This window comes from Vulpes lagopus, chromosome 6, assembly GCF_018345385.1.
Source record: "Vulpes lagopus strain Blue_001 chromosome 6, ASM1834538v1, whole genome shotgun sequence".
Lineage (NCBI taxonomy): Eukaryota > Metazoa > Chordata > Mammalia > Carnivora > Canidae > Vulpes > Vulpes lagopus.
In genome coordinates this window covers 30,558,066-30,575,158 of record NC_054829.1, presented here as the reverse complement: position 1 = coordinate 30,575,158, position 17,093 = coordinate 30,558,066, and the positions used below count along the sequence as shown (strand labels likewise).

The 17,093-nt window shown below is 46.3% G+C and overlaps 1 protein-coding gene across 2 annotated transcripts in view; it reads right to left on the bottom strand.

Moving 5' to 3' along the window:
• Positions 1 to 10,036: 10,036 nt before the first annotated feature.
• Positions 10,037 to 17,093, bottom strand: part of DCAF5 (DDB1 and CUL4 associated factor 5) — a 100,946-nt gene continuing 93,889 nt past the window's right edge. For both annotated transcript variants that reach the window (XM_041758120.1, XM_041758121.1), the window contains exon 9: positions 10,037 to 12,105. In XM_041758120.1, the coding sequence (XP_041614054.1) occupies positions 10,336 to 12,105 (1,770 nt within the window). In that variant the 3' untranslated portion in view covers positions 10,037 to 10,335. The remainder of the gene's footprint in view (positions 12,106 to 17,093) is intronic.

Here is a 17,093-nt window from a genome sequence, read left to right as displayed (position 1 = left end):
ATCCTCGTGGGTTAAAATTCTGTCAGAAAACTACTGTTCTAAAGACTTTTCTTGTGGTACAAAGATCTTTGACCCTATAAAGACATTTTCTCATTTTGTAACTGGGGAGAAGGTGCTGGCAGGGAATCAGGTCCTGAAACCCTGGCCAGCACTCAAGAGCTCCAAGGAACGGGAAGAAAAGGGAGGATCCAGGTGATCCACTGGGAATTTTCAGCTCTGATTTCAGTGACTTCCTAAAGAAAGAGATTAAAATCCTTATGGGCAAGGATGCCTGGGTGGCTCAGGGGTTGAGTGCCTCCCTTCGGCCCAGGGCGTGATCCTGGAGTCCTGGGATTGAGTCCCATATCGGGCCCCTTGCATGGAGCCTGCTTCTCCTTCTGCCTATGTCTCTGCCTCTCTCTGTGTCTCTCATGAATAAATAAAATCTTAAAAAAAAAAAAAAATCCCCATGGACATGGAACCTGAGAAATTCCTTCCATGGGGGAAATTCCTACATTTTGGGACAAGCAATCATTCCGGCAAAGTTCAGGGTTAACAGATCACTGACAGTCTACTGAAGAGGAGTGGTTTCTTGGCAAAGTACTCACTCTGAGCTTACCTTACATGCCTGCACCCAAGGGTGCCTCTTTTTACACAGCAGATGGGCGTCATCAAAAGCCTTTTGCAACGAATCCATTTGTATGTAATGTGAATCCCTTTGTCCTCATTTTGGTTTCCTAAGTTTGGATTTCTCCTGATTGGCTTTTCTGAAAGTGAAGGCCATACTCCTGCTGGACAGTCCCAGCAAGCCCCTAGGAGGGCCTGGTAGGCAGTTGGGAAGGGATGTAGTGGCTTTGAGTGCCACTGCTTCCTTGGCTTGCTGCTGCTTCTTTCCCCTCGTGAGCTATTGCCTTTCAAACTCTACCTCTGTGGGGCGGCTTTTGTGGCTGGCTCTACTCGGAAGTATTTCAGACAAAAAGAGAACCCAGCATTTCCCAACACTGAGCTTTATCTTCAGTGTTGAGTTCTCATAAATGCCGAGAGGGAATAGATAGAAGGAGGTGACACCTTTGGAGAAGTCACCAGGACTCCCTACTTCTACTTGTCTTCAACGTCGTGCTTAACACCAGCGTCATGGACATGGGGTCAATGGTCAGCAGGTCACTGGACTTGAAAGAAGACATGATTATGATGACAAGTAGCTGCTGCCCTTATCCAAAGCCTCCTGCACGCTGGACAAGAGCTTTACGTGTACTTTCACGAGTCCACACGATAGCATTGCAAGGCAGTCCTTAGCTCAACTTTGTTAAGTGACCTGGTCCATGTCACAAAGCAGAGTTTACTGAAGTCTTTCTGTCTTTACTTTCTACTTCCCTGGGCTACCTTGGACCCCCACTTTCTACCCCACCCGGGCCGTCATCTCTTCCTGACTCACTACTTCTGCTATTCTAAAGTGACTGGGCTCTGACTCAGAGCATGAGAGAAGGAGGTTTCTTGGCACCAGGAAGGGACATAGGGCTCAGGAGACAGTTTACAGATGGAATAAAGCTTGTTAGTTCCCTTTCTGCTGGAACTGAGGGGGAGCAACGGCTAGAGAGAAATACCCAGAAGTGGGCAGGGAGGGGCAAAAAAGGGTCTGGTCACAAAAAAGCAGGACTGATACAGAAGCCCTCTGACCCCGCTGCCCCTGCCAAAGCAGGCTCCACTGTGTGCCCTGGAGGGAGGCGGACTGAACAGCAGAAGCAGCCTAGGAAACTGGGCAGCGGAGCCTTTCCTAGGCTTTGAAATCACACCGGGGACCAATAGGAAGAAAGTCACTGTGACTGTGAGGCTCAGCAGGTGTCACAGATTTGTGCTGGGCTCAAGTTTTCCCTCCCGTTCCCCCTTCCACCCCACCCACTAGGGCAATGACATGGGCTCCCAAGCCTGGCTGGCCATGGGGCTGGCTGCCCTATCAGGAAAGGGGAAAGGAAGAAAGACCGGGTAGAGGAATGTGCAAAGCTTCGAGGAGAGAGCCCACAGTGCACTGGGCATGATGGCAGGGAGAGAATAAAGCAGAAGGGAGGGGCTCAGGTGGCTTCCTTTCTGGACCAGGAGCTCCAGCTGATGGAGCCTGCAGGAATGTGGTGTATAGGTGAGAGGTAGTGCCTCCCACAATTCAGGGAGGTATTATTCATGTAGACCACACTGGAGGGCAGCCCTCAGGGATAGGCACACCACAGGCATAGGCAGAAGCATAGGAGGGGTCTTGCCCTCGAGTGCTTAGTGATCATCTTAAGAGGCTTCCCATCATTCCAGATCCTGGGCACCCTGGAGCTTGAGTACCGTCCAGGAATTGAAGAGGTCATCACTTATTGTGAAGTCAGGTGTCTCCAGCAAAGGCCTGGACTGAGAAAGATCCCCTCCCCCCACTTTATTTTTTTTTTAAAGAATTTACTTTTAAGTAATCTCTACACTCAACATAGGGCTTGAACCCACAACCCTGAGATCAAGAGTCACATGCTCTACCAATTGAGCCAGGCTGGCGTTCCCAGAGATCCCTTTCCTAACTGCCAAGGCCTTGTCCCTGGCCCACAGGCAACTAAGTCTGATGTCACAGAGTCTTTGATCTATCAGTAATCACAAGAGCCAATCTCAATTAAAAACAAAATCTAAATGATCTTGCTGGACACAAGCAAGCTGACCATCTTGAATGAAGACAGAGTTTGGTCTCTTGGGCCTGCTACCCCAACTGCTCCAGTGTATCTCATAAATACGACTTTTTCTGAAGGACACCCCAGAGGCACATTCACCTTGGTCTTCAGCCTTTTGAGGCTCCCATTTGTCCTCCGGGCTCCCCCTTGCCCCTGTCCAGGGTACCAATATCAGTATCAGACCAGCTAACCCTCGTCTTCCCTCCCTTCCCAGAGGAATCCAAGGATTTACCGCCCTCCACCCCCCCTCTGCCCCCCGCCCAAGTTCTTCATTTGAAACATTAACATGAGGAATGAAGAGGCAAAAGCAGTGTAGGTGTTTAGCAGGCAGGAGGTCCAAACCCCATTCCTCAGGGCTATCTCTAGCATACCTGCTGGTCTTAGGGGGAAGGAAGGTTGCTGCCTGGACCCTGAACCAGGGCAGGAGGGAGAAGTGAGTGGGTCTGCTGTAGCTGCCGACTAGACTCAATGGGCCTCACAAGCAATACCCTAGTTCAACAGGAGCCATGCTCCTTGGGACATCTCCATGGGTCTCTCCATAGAAGCACAAACTGGGGGAGCTGTAGGATTTGTACACGGCCTAAGCAGGAGTGCATGCTTGCCTTTATGCCATCCCTTGCCCCGCAGTCAGACAGACTTGGAATGAAGCAGAGTCTCCACCAGCCTTCCCCAGGAAGGCTAAGCTTGGGAGCTCCTGTTCAGGAAGTTCCAATCTGCTGTTGAGGAACTAAATGCAGAAATTTCCTTTGGCCAGGAAAGTTTAAAACAGGAATAAAGATAAAGGGATCTGAGCTGTAAGCTGCTTCTCCCAGTTCATTTCGGAAAAGGATCTCACCAGGATCTGACAGCTAATAAGAGCACGGTGATTTGAACCTGTCTTCCTGGGCCTGAAGCTGGACAGACACTATTTAGAATGTGTTCCATCCTCTTTTGGTCCTGGAGTGCTTAAAACTTGAAGGGGTCTGCTTCTATTCTTAAGTCCCTGCATACCTCAGACCTTACCACCTCAGCTCCCACCCTCTGGTTCCTTTTATATTTCCCTCCAGTTACCCAGCAAGTTATTACTTCTCTGTCAAAGTCTTCCAAGGGATTTACTGACATTTCCAGGGGTTGAAACATGAGGGTGGCCATTCAGCAATCTGTAGCTCAGGTGGGGGTGGGGTGGGGGGTGGGGAGGAGTCAAGGATGCTGAATGGTGCCGGGACAGGTGACGTTACTCTGAATCTAAGGGACCTTGTGTTGATTTTCTGGGGGTGAGGGTGGTCTGGGTTAGGCCGACCTGGTTTTTCCTTTGGACAAGGCTTTCCTCTTCTCACTGTGCCTTCTTGCCAGCCATTTTCAATCCCTGCTGGTGCTGCAGAGTATATTATAATCAGAGTTTGGAGTCACGCTGGGTGAGGGTGAGGAGATCAAGGTAGCTCCTCCACCCAACTAAAAACCACATTAAGAGCAGCAAGATGTCAGGGGAGTCCTAACCTCAGATGCCAGGCCAAGCCATTTTCTCTCTCACATGAGGGGACTGAAATAGATGATGCAGCTAACCACCCTCCTACCTCCTTCAGGACAAGGTCAAAAGTGCTAATTTAGACCTGAACACTTCCAGGCCCTCCCAGTCTCCCCGACCCTTGCTCTGGCTTCTCTTCTGGCAAATGTGTTCATTTTGAAAAGCTTTTTCCCCCAAGTATAATTCCACTGCCTCTTTCCACCAGCAATTCAAAACCCTCCTGTCTCATGTTTCTCTGCTTGTCCTTTCCAAGTGCCACGAGTGTGCTTAGATCCCTATTCCAGATCTGTCCTGGGGCTTTAGTGGGGTGGGGCCCAACTCTGACCCCTTTACCCCTTGGCCTCATCAGACCACTGTGGGCTTTGTTATGGCTTAGCTTCTCCTTGAATCAGATGTTACAGAATATTACACACACACACACACACACACACACCCCAATCCTGCATGGAAAACTCTGGTCAAAACTTTTCCTTGGCACAAACACTGAGCATTTCCATGGCTTGCCACTTTCCTGATTCTCCAGGGCTGATCCAATACCAGATTGGGGAATTTTAGCTCTGAAGGCCTGAGACAAGTTTGCTGTCCCAGCTCCTGAGGTCTGGGTCATTTCCAGCACCACCATACTAAGATTACAGTTTAGTGAAATCTGCCACTCCTTCCTATCTCCTGCAGACTTACTGTCGTAAGCAAGGAGATGAGGCCCCAGTCAGCCAGGCCTGTCCCCCACTTCTGCTTTTTTTTAAAAGCTCCCAGCTTACAGGCATAGCCCTTAGATAGCTGACTTCCCAAATTGGAGGTATGTCCAAGCCCCCTAGACTCCACCTTAGGCAGGTCTATTTTAATGTGGATAATGTATTCTTTTCTTAGTTTCAGATTAATAAACAGTAAATTCTTTCTCTGAGAAACTTACTTTCTATACTCCTTGGCAGACCCCATTTAAGAAAGCCTCTACATGGTGTACACATTGTTAGCAATAAGCAATGAGAGCAAAAAAGAGAAGATGTGTTAATTTTAGCAAACATTTTAGTGCTTTCTATAAATCTGGCACTGTTCTGAGCTATATTTATATATGCTCATTGAATCCTCTATCAATGTGCTCAGACAGCACTCTCCCCATTTTACAGATGAGGAGCTTGTTGAGCAGTTGTACAGCTGCCAAAGATCTTGGTTCACCGACTGTTTCTGGTAGACACTATAGGGATGTCTCAGGAATGAGAACTCCACAGGATGGGACCTAGAGAGCCCATGGAATTGAAGGAATCCAGTTTCAGAGTTGAGAGGGACCTTCATTTCACAGTTCCCAAGAGTTTGAATGACTTGCCCAAGGTTCATGCAGCTACTCTATTGAAGAACTAGTATAGAATCCACTACTTTTGCTAGTTCAATGCCATTTCCAGGCAATGCACAGGTCTCTCTTTGGAGGAAAGGAAAATAAGTTAGCCTTAAGGATTTAAGATAGGGTCCTGGAGAAACTAGAAATGTTAGCAAACATTGACATGAAAAGAAAGTAAGGGATGGCAGTAGGGGTGGGTCCTGAATATCATCACTAACCAGTCTAGGACTAGTCAAGATGTTTGTTATCCTTTGAAAGCCTATGCAATCTCCAAAAGCCACACACTCATCTGTTTTTTGTGCATGCTTAAGTGTGCTGGTGTTCAGATCATTACACTATTTCAAGGAATTTATGCATTCTTGCAGAGAAAATTTCTCTCAAACCAATCCTGCATGTTCTGACCTCCATTTACACTCTTATTTCTTAAGATTTTTAAGTAATCGCTACACCCAACATGGGGCTCAAACTGACAACTCTGAGATCAAGAGCTGCATTCTACCAACTGAGAAAGCCAGGTGCCCCTTGACTTCCATTACAAATTTAGGATTTTACTTGGGGATTTTGGAGAATCTTGGTGACCAAGTGTTTTAGAGGCCAGTCCATGGCATGTTCAGTGCTAGTTCTGTGGATCTGGAAAGCTGCTGAACTCACCTAGAGTTTCATTTCTTCCATCACAGTCTTCTCTCCTAATGTCTTCCCTAGAACCGCTAAAACATCTCTTGAGCCTGAAGATCCTGGGTTGGCATCCAGTTATCTCAGGGGTTTATTGCCTTTCTCCAGCCTTGCTGGGGGGTACTAACAAGACCAGATGAGGGAGACTTGTAAGCTAGCATTCTGTACTTCAACTGGAATATTCCATTAGCTCATGGCTTTGGGTTCCAGAAAGGAGCTCATTTCCCAACTTCAGTAATTTGAAATACTAGCTATCTCATTTCCTTACATGTGACAGTCTTGTCAACAAGCACTGCGGGACCCTTCTGCACAGCTCAAGTAAACTCTGTCGAGTGGAATGGAGTAACTCCTCCTGCTTGTCCCTGGCCATGTTAGTGCTGGCTCCAGGGAAGTCTCCCTTTGCCTCTGAGCCTCTGTTCTGAGATCCATCTTATCACCTTCACCTTAACAATGAAATGCAATTAGTGTGCAAATGGCTCAGATTTCTTTTCATTTTCTTCTGTTGCATGTGAAAAAATTCAAAATTACTTCCAAGCCACTTGAATTCATGTGCTTTCATTCCAGTATGAGCGCTCAAAGCACAAATGAGCACTTCGCCTGAAATATGCCATCTGAGAGAACCGAACACATCATCCAAAGCCTCTGTGGTAGGCAAGTCTGGACTCACCGAACCTTACTTCACCTTAATGCTTCAACTCTGGCCCATTGCCTTGCTTAGGTCATAAGGGGTAGATGGCCTTCCTTTAGAAGTGTCTATTTTCCTCATGAGAGTCTTGGTTGGCAAGAATTTTTCAGTTAATTGAAAGAGGCAGCTTTACAGGCAGGATAGAGAAGGTCTTTTTTCCTTTCCTTTTATTTTTTTTTTAGGAAAGCTTTTGCAAAGCATGCTTGGAACAGGGCAAAAAAAGCAACTGGATATTTGGAACCATCAAAAACTGTCTTTGGGGGCTATTTGTAATGTTGCTTCACTGTATCGCTCCCTCAGTTCCAACTAATAAAAGGGTCAATTCTAGGGTCTCACTGTGCTGAGTTCACATAAGCCTGGTAAAGGAGACCAGGTAGATACCTTCTCCAACCCTCAGTTTTGTTGTCTATGTGTGACCTTTGTTTCAAACCTAGAAGAGCCAGTGACTACTGGCATGGATATGGAATACCAGTTTGTCTTCAGAGTGGTTTTGAATCAAGTTTCAACTAGGCAAGAATTAAAACAGGAAAGAAATTAAAGATAGGGGGGAGGTGTCTAAGCAACCAAGTCTTCCCTGGAAGAGAAGAGGAAGCCATGAGAAGTTAGTAATAGGTTTATTTGCATATACACAAGAGAAGAGCTAGTGTTGCTGGGAGTAACAAGAGGAGGGGCTTGTGAGGAGATAAGGCTTCAGCAGAGGAAGGCACCTTGACAAACAAGGGACTCCTGGCTTAGTAAATCAAGCACAGTTGCAACCTTCTTTTGCCCCAAGCCAACTACTTATTTAACTCATTTACTGCTGTCCTAGAGACACAGGAGTCACTTACAAAACCAGGCAGAAAATAAAGTGGAGAGAAACAGTTGTACCTATCTGGACCAGCCACTTTAAAATTTATGTACAGGATGCAGGAAAAAAAAAAACCACAAACAAACCATAAGAGGCACTTTCAAATAGTTCTTAATGTAATCAGTGCCATCTGTCCTGCTAGTAAAAATACCATCACAGAAGAATTGGGGGATCAAACGTGCCTCCAAAGTTGGGGCCTCAATTCACAAGGATTTTGGCAAAGGGACTCTAGAAGTGGTTCTTGCTGCTAGGTTTGCAGGTCCATGATCACAAGACAGGAGATTTCTGGAAATGAGAAAGGAGTGGCTAACACAGACAAACAGTTCTCAGCCTGCTCCAGTGAGTATTTTATGGGCTTATCTCCTGGGAAGTTGAACATGGGGTGCTGGGGAGAGTCTCTTGTTGCTAAAAAATGATCTTTCTTGAACACTAAAATTGAACCAGAATGAACTTTGACTTCTCTTTGGAGTACCCAAATGGGATTAAGGCTTTTAACATGAAAAGACCGAGTTCTGCATTTGGAAACAGTAATCAAGTGGCCAGCTCCCAAGGGAACTTAACTTCTTTTTCTCTAGGAAAAGTGGATTGTCCTTAGAGAAATCAGAAAAGGGTAGCTACTGATTAGATTAAATAAAGCCAAACAAAGAGATGAGGTAGGCTGACTAGGAGGGGGAAGAGAAACAGACACTGAGTGATTATATCTGTTTTTTTGTATATAAATGATTAAAAAAGTCCAATTTAATAAATTTTGGAAAAGCAAATGTAAAATGACTTGGGCTTATAAAACCAGAATTTACAATTATCTGTGAATAGCCAGAGACAAATCATAGAGCCATTGTGATTACAAATCCAAACTCATTCTAATAGTTACAGAATCACTCTCCCACTCCCCCCTGTGAGATTACAGTTGTTAAATCGTAAGCATCCCCACTGCTACTCACACTCCTTCATCTCTTAAGACAGTGTTTTCACACCCAAGTCACATCAACATACCAGCCACGTCTTTCCTTCCACAAAGCTTAGCCAGATGATGTCTCCTTTTGGCTTAGATCAACAACCTTCCTTTTATAAATAATCCCTCTTCCTCCAGTGCCTAAATTCATCCAAGTCTTCATCCTCCACATGGTCCCAGGCCCAGTAGGACAGGTCCTTCCCTAAAAGGAAGGCTGAATTGGAGAGGCCACACCATTCACAAATTCGGTTCTCTCTATGCCAATGCTAGCTGCACACCAAGTGGTCTAGCACCTTTGCACACAAGAAAGTTAGTGTGTGCTTCTCTTCTCTCTCTCTCTCTCCCTCTCTTCCTTGTTTCTTGTATTTTGCCTTTTCATGACATCTATGATGATGGGATATCTGGTCACCTCTAGGTCTTCCTGTCTTGTGTAACCCTTCATTCATAACCAAGCGACTCTAATGACCACTGTGATGCTGAAAATCTCTTGGTCTTCCCCCGCTCAGGGAAATAGAGTCTCTTCTAGGAGCCAGAAGTCTTAAACCAGAGACTCCTCTCGGCCTCTTGACACCCCAACTCAACAGGAATCTGTTACTTCAAGATGGCCACCACTCTGCAAAATCTAGTCAGGACACCACAGCCTCTGCTAATTGCAAGTCTGAGGAATGATGCCAGTTCCTTCAATTTTGACCCATAATTTTGGGTTGAATTAAATGAATATAGTACCACATTCTGCTCTTCACTACACTTTTTCATTAACATACCTAGAACATCCACTTAAATAGTTTTGAGCACAAAGCTCTTGAGGGCCATCTTTTCCCCCTCCTTTCATCACATGGGGGCAAAGAGGTGCCCACTGGCCTTTAGAGGGCCTCTCAGGAACTAGCACCTAACTGGTGAAAGGGTGCCCCACAACCAGTCATATTTTATGGCCTCCATAGGCCTCCATGCTGCAGCACAGCTCCATTTGCCATGGGCAAAATTTGTCAGGAACCGGTGTTCTCTGGAATCTGATCTTAGGTGCTAACCTCTTATTGGCATTAAAAACACTTCACTTTTAGTATGTCCACGTTAAATGCTCAATTAAGAAGTACTACTGAGAGAAAACATGGAAGATTTCTTTAAGAAAGAAACCATGCTTTCCCTCCCAGCACAGCCGATGGGCTGAAGGCCTGTTTCATTCTCCCCTTCATTCTTTCAGCACAGCACAGCCGGATTCAGCAGGCACTCACCGTTAACACCTACAGCATGTAAACAAGGTGAGATGGCAAAAGATACCGATCCATAGATCCCTTCTCATGGAGAACAGAAAGAAAAGCCTCGGAGACAATGAGCTCACACGTGCCGGTGAACACACACAAGAACAAGTCAAACGTCTCAACAAGGATTTACTTTAACAAAACGCACAGGTACGCGATGCTCAAGTCTTACTAGAAAGGAGTCACTTGGATCTTTTTTTCCCTTTCCTTACACAGCACAAGCCAACGGCCAGCTAAACATTCAGACCCATTACTGAACAGAAGGGAGCAGCATCAGACACAAAATTTCAGGCCCTGGTTTTATGTGCCTTTAATACTTTTTTTTTCCTTTCCTCTGTGTTCACTAAACAGGATTAAAAAATTTTTTTGTAAAGCTACTTTTCATAGCTTTTTGTTTTCCCTTTGTATTTATCATGTTTTTAATTTCTTCTCTGAGGAGGAATTCTCTGAATCTGTATCTTCCAATTCGACTCGGTGCCTTTTGAGGCCACTATGGCCATGAACAGCCCTGCTGCTGTCTGTGTCTGGGGTGTCAGTGGGGTCCTCTCTTGTTCCAGCATTGGGGGTCTCACAGGCCATTTCAGACCCACAACAATCTTTGTGTAGGAGTGTCCCTGTCAGGGACAAGTTATCATGGTCAGTGTCCGAATGTCCTGGAGAAGAGCAGGCTACTGCCTCCAGCTCTCCAAAGTTCTGCCCATTGTTGTGGGGATGAGGGGGGCGGGGGTGTAAGCGTCCATTGTTGTGGTTGGCACAGATGGTTTCGAGGCTCCTCTCCTCACTGTCATCAGACTGGGTCCTGGGACAACTGCCAGACCCACTGCTCAGAGTGGAGCCAGATGCCTTGGGGACAGGAGGAGAGGGCGGCTCCTCGGCCCGGCTGCTTAGGGCCTTGCTCAGGGCCTTCCCATTGAGCTTCTTGGTTTCAAAAGAGTGTTCTACAGAGCCACCATTGTTAGTGTCCTGTGAGGGGTCCTCTGGTGCCTCTGCCCAAGGGTGGCTGCTGTGCTCCTGGCCTGGGCCATTGCTGGGATTTCTAGCAGAAGTCCCTTCTTTAAAAGCATCCTTGTTGCGACCTTCAAGGGGCAGGTCCTGGTTCCTCTGGGCTATAGTCATGCTGAGACAGGCTTCCTTACTAGAAGAAGGGGCTGGGTTGTCCTTGTGGCTGGTTCCCGCTCTCCCTTCATCTGCCTCCCCAGACACGAGGGAGCTCTCTCCATCTTTGTTATTTGAGTAGGAGATATAGGAATAGCGGAGCCACTTGTAAGCCTTATAAATCTTTCGCTCCACTGACTCTATGTCGGAAGTTGGAGATGCCCGGTTGGGCTGAATCTCCAGTGTGGAAGTGCTGCGCTCAGGGGAGGAGGGAGAGGAAGAGGAGAGGTCATCCACTTTGATCTGGGGGTAATCATAATTGTCTTCTCCAATGTAGGTATTGGCGGGCTTGCTTGGGGGGGTGGGCCTCTCTTCTCGGGGGGTCTTCTGCCGCCGCCGCATGGTATTCCGCTGCCGTGTGGCTGCTCGACGCTCATTCAGCTCCTCCTCATCTTCAGAGCTGCTGGAGCTGCTGGAACTGCTGGACTCATCTTCAGGGCTGGGAGATCGTGGTCGGGGGAAAAGATCTGTGTCCAGTTCAACCTCACAGGCGTTCTCTTCGGAATCGGACTCGTTGGAAAGGGCCAGGAGGCGTTTGTCCTGGTAGCGCCGCAGGGCAGATAGGCGCTGCTGGCGAGAGGCTGCATCCTCACACGTGGGCGGTGGTGGTGGTGATGCCACTGTGTTGGCCGTGGTGACCCGTAGGGGCCCCAGGTGGAAGGCGCTGTCGGCATTCTCATCCACTGTGGGTGGAGGGGAGCGGGGCAGCGAGGCCGAAGACTCTGAGTCAGTATAGCCCGAGCGCTCGCTGACCCCCGCGTGCAGCTGGAGGATCGTGCTCTCACTGAGATCGCTGTCTGAGTCAGAGCTCCAGCCCTCGATCTCACGACGTACCAGGGAGTCAAAGAAGGCCATCATCCTGGGGTCTTCCTGCACAGACTGGTTGGCGTAGTCATGTGACAGGCCACTCCCACTGTTCAGCACGAGGCTGATGTACTCTTCGTGGGTATAGAGGCAGCGGGAATCATCCTCAATCCGACCGTCTAGGTCTCCTGTACATCCTGGCTGCTTGTATGGACTCCAGATCTGCACAGAAGGCAAAAACAAAACCAAGGAGGCCTGATTGGAAAGTACTCTAAAGCTAGTGGTGATAAAGAACACTAAGGCAGAGCTTCTCCAGATCCTTCCTGTCATTTAGCCAGGACTTGCTAACCAGCTTTAAAAATACATTCTTTACGAAACTGGATTATGTGGGTCACATAAGCAAACAGAGGCTTCTAGAGTCAGCTGTTGGAAAAAGCATTGTCTAGGACTTAGCATTAGCTTAGTGTCAAGAAATCAAAGTTTTATCTCTTGCCCCAGGATAGTCACATATTATCTCCCCTATGAGCCCTCACCCCTTTAGTGTTCTCTGTTAGTAGCTTGGAAATTACAATAACCCCCTTCATAATTGTGAAGAATAGGGGATGACTTGAAGATTGGCCAATGTGTTCAAAACTCTCAAAAGACTGAAGCTGTGCACAGAGAGGTACCACTTTTCGAAAGTGAAAACAGACCCAGCAGTCAGTCTTCTGTGGTAGTTAATATTTTAGCCTATAACTCCACTTCTCCCCAACTGCAACATTTCTATTTTTAACTAATGGGAATTGCTTACTGGAGCTTGATAAGAATAGCCAACTGCCTACACTGCAGTTCCTCTTGGACATGCAGGCATCAGTTACCCAGGAAACTGGGTTCTCTTAACCAGGTTGCTGCTGGCCTGCTCCCCAACTCTCCTGTTAGCTGCAGAAATAGGCAAGACACACACCCCCAAGACCGTGGCCCCATCCCTTAACATTCCTTCACTCTATCATCAGACACATGGGCCGATAGCCAAAGGAACTTGGCAGAGCTGGGACTCAAACTCAGGTCTACGTGACTGCAAAGGCCCAACTTTGCAAGTGGAATAAGTTATGCAAAATTCAAGTTCAAGGTAATTAAGCTGTCACTGCAGTTGAGAACAATTAGCTTCACCTGACTACCAGACTGGTCCACAGAGCAGCACACAGAAGCTCAGTTACATCAGCCGGTAGCCATGGCAACTCAGATGAAATTCCAGGCGATTTTCTTGCCTGACAGGCTGGTGTCTATCTTTAGATGGCACCCAACCCAGAAAACAGGGCTCCTCATTCTCTATCCTCTATCAAGACAATGGCTTTGCTTCCCCAAAGCTATCCAAGGACACATTCACCTCCCTGTGAGCACCTTCATGAGGCCCCTTCCCTCCTATGCTCTACTTGCAACTTCTGGAAGGTAGCACCTTTTTGGAGGAGCTCTAGTTCAAAAGGGGCTGGAAAAACCTAGGTTAGCTCTCTTAATCAATTCCCAACTCAGATTCCTTTCTCCTGTGACTCTGTTCCCTACCCACAACTCCTCAGGTGTTCTTCTCTCTCCATCCTCACTACATGACTGGGGGGAGCGGGGGGATTTAGGCAGTGGTTCTCCCACTTGGAGGTGCGCAGGAGTCACCTGAAGAGTCCTAACAGTGCTGACTCCTGAGCCCCACACTTTGAGGTTCAGATTCACTAAGTCACCAGCAGGTACCAGGGCTCTGCGGTTTTCACAAGGGGGAAGAACAACTTTTTAAGAATATAGTTAGAAAATAAAGAGAAAAAAAAAAAAAAAAAGAAAATAAAGAGCAGAAAATAAAGGATTTGTCTGAAGAGATTCTCAAGTTCTTTGTGAGACCCTATGTTTGGGAAGCATTTTATTTTATTTACTTTTTATTTTTATTATCTTTTAAAGATTTTATTTATTTATTCATGAGAGACACAGAAAGAGAGAGAGAGAGGCAGAGACACAGGCAGAGGGAGAAGCAGACTCCATGCAGAGAACCCGATGCGGGACTCGATCCCGGGACTCTAGGATCACGCCCTGGGCCAAAGGCAGGCACTAAACCGCTGAGCCACCCAGGGATCCCCTGGGAAGCATTTTAGACATGGCCTTAAACAACAGGATCAAGGTACAAATGACTGTCAATTCAAACAAATGTCCAAGTGGATAAAAGTCTGGTGGCTTAGAAAGGAAATTGAGGGGTCCCTCAGGACTTTTTGGGGTCTTATTCTATATTCTGGGCCAGATCTCTTACTTTCCCAGTTTAAAAATGGTAAAACGTTACCAACCATGTTGTCTAATATAAAGATAAATCTCTACATACTTTACAGAAACACAGATTTTGTTAATAGAAGTAAAGAATATTAATGGTGGGATGCTGGTCCAACTATCCAACAAACCAGTTTCTAGGTTCTAATCTACCATCCAGACCCTTATGTCTTCCCTTCAGGAATGAAAATCATTAACATGGAAAGCCAGCTTTCATTTGGGCTCTGGAATGTATTAAGCGGAGGTAGACTTTCATTCCTGAAGTGTGGAGTAATGGAAAAAATGCTGGATCAGGAGGCAGTGGACTTGAGTATGGGTTCCCACTCAGCTCAGGTTGACCTTGGATAAAGCTCAGCTCCCCAACCTAACAGTGGATTAGATGGGTCTCATCCAATCCTAAGGTTCAGAGCAAAACAAAACCATCATCCCAGACAGCTGGTTTTCAGTCCTCAAGGGATTTGTGGCCCAGAGCTGCTAGGGCAGGCAGAACAGGTAGGAACCCCAGCCCCACTGCCACACGTGGCCCTTGGCAAATGACTTCATTCTCAAATGCGTCTTCTCATCTGTAGAAATGAGATGGATGAAAGGACATAATCTCTACCATAGCACAAAAAAGATGGGGTGCTTTCTCCTTCACTTGGCAACTGAATACCTCTACCAGGAAGTTTTAGACCCATCCTCAGAGACTTCTGAACATCAGAAGTACTGGCCGTCCCTATTATCTTAGTCCTCATCCCTAAAATACCAGTTTTGAAATATTTGTCAAATGTTTATTTCTTTACACTGAAAGCCAACAACTCAGAAATGAAGCAACAAAAACACAACTTCCCATTGCTAACATGTTAAATGCGGCTACACAAGCCTCCTCTTGGCGCAAGGTTCATGAGAAAAGGAGGAGGGACAAACAGATTTCTCTCCAAACCCAGTGAAAAGTTTAGCTCAAGAGGTTGTTGAGGAGAGACGTCTGGGCAGCTTAGTGGTTGGGTGTCACATTTGGCTCAGGGCATGATCCTGGAGTCCCAGGATGGAGTCCCACATGGGGCTCCCTGCAGGGAGCCTGCTTCTCCCTCTGCCTATGTCTCTGCCTCTCTGTGTGTCCCTCATGAATAAATAAATAAAATCTTAAAAAAAAAAAAAAGAGGCTTCTGAGAAAAAAGGTGCAGTTCAATTCTTATTCAAGCACTGTTGAAATGGAAAAAATTAAATATCAAGTGTTCTGATCTATACAGGTAACCATGACATGCTTGAATATAGCAGCTCTAAGCCCTCTCCTTTTTGTGCTATTGTACTAACTTAAGACATGTGACCGTACACTGAGAAAATCTACGCTGATAGGGACCTAACTTGCTATTTAAGGGTTCTCCGCCCTCTCTAATCTGGCTTCCGAGACCTTCTGGGCCAACCTCCTGCCCACGTTCCTGCCTTGTATCTTAGTCCTCCCTTCTTGTGCTCTTCCCTTTGGCCAAACACGATCATTTTCTTAACAGGTCTTATGCCTCACTGCTTCTGAGCATTTATTCATAAGTATGATGCCTGGAACACAGTGGATGATCAATAAATATTTATTGATTGTCTCTACTTAGAATGTTTCTCATATTTTACACCTCCCTTTAGCAGTCTTTATTTTTCAAAATCTAGTTGAAATATTACCTGCCTGAGATTATTCCAGATGGGAAAAATCTTTCCCTCCCCTAGAGCATTCCATTTCTATCTCTTGTGTAGCTATTGCATTTTTTGTTATCTTTATTTCTTGTCTCTCTTACTGGGGATGACCTGCATTACTTTTTTTTGCCTTTATGTTCCCCATAGGGCCTAGCACAAAAGGCACACACAGGTACATCATAAATACCACAAATATCATGAATAAATGAATATTGGTCTTTGAGAAAAAAGGTCTGCATTAGCCCTATCTTGCCTCTATTTATTTGTTTGTTTATTTATTTTTAAATATTTTATTTACTTATCACACACACACACACACACACACACACAGGCAGAGACAGAGGCAGAGGCAGAGGGAGAAGCAGGCTCCATACAGAGAGTCCGATGTGGGAGTCGATTTCAGGACCCTGGGATCACGCCCTGAGCCAAAGGCAGATGCTCAGCCACTGTGCCACCCAGGTGTCCCACCTCTCCGTATTTAACTATAAAACAAATCCCCTCTTTTGCTAAGTATGGACATTCAGGGGGCTAGAGAGCTGTTATGGGTGAGAAGAGGGTGGCCCCAACATCCAGGATTCTTTTCCTCTGGGCTAGAACGGCAGCAATAAAGGACAAGGGAGAAGGTGGAACAAAGTGGAGAGGAAAAAAAGGTCTCAGGCTGAGTGAAAACATTATGCTCTTTGAACCACTGATCCTCAGAAATTGCAAGCAGGAAAGTGACTTATTAAAATAGTCAGAAATTGTCAGGCACAGGTAATTCACAAGGCACTTCTGGATGGCAAGTCACTGTTAACATCCTCACTTGACAGATGGGGAATAGACTTAAAGAACCGTTCAAGGGTACCAGCTATACTGACCTAAGGTTTTTTTTCTTTAAAAAAAACTTTTTTTAAATTGGAGTTCAATTTGCCAACATTTAGCATAACACCCAGTGCTCATCCCGCTGACCTAAGGTTTCAAACGGCTGAATGTGCCTCCTGGTGGGTCCGGGTTCAGACCCCACTGGAACCTGGAAGCAGTGAGCTCCATATTTCAGTCTGGATAATCTCCCAGAGAAAATATTTTCTTCTCTTACTCCTCTGAGAACTTGGTTAGTTTCCAAACTATGACCTTAAGGGTAAGGACTCCAGTTGACTAAACAATAATTGGGGAGACTAAGTACAGAAGCATCCCAGAGTGCACAGCCGAGCAGGAATCTCTCTTCTAAAGGAGATGGCCAAGCAGAGCTCTCTGAGAAAGAGAATGACGTCAAGAGGCCTAGAGGACATCCT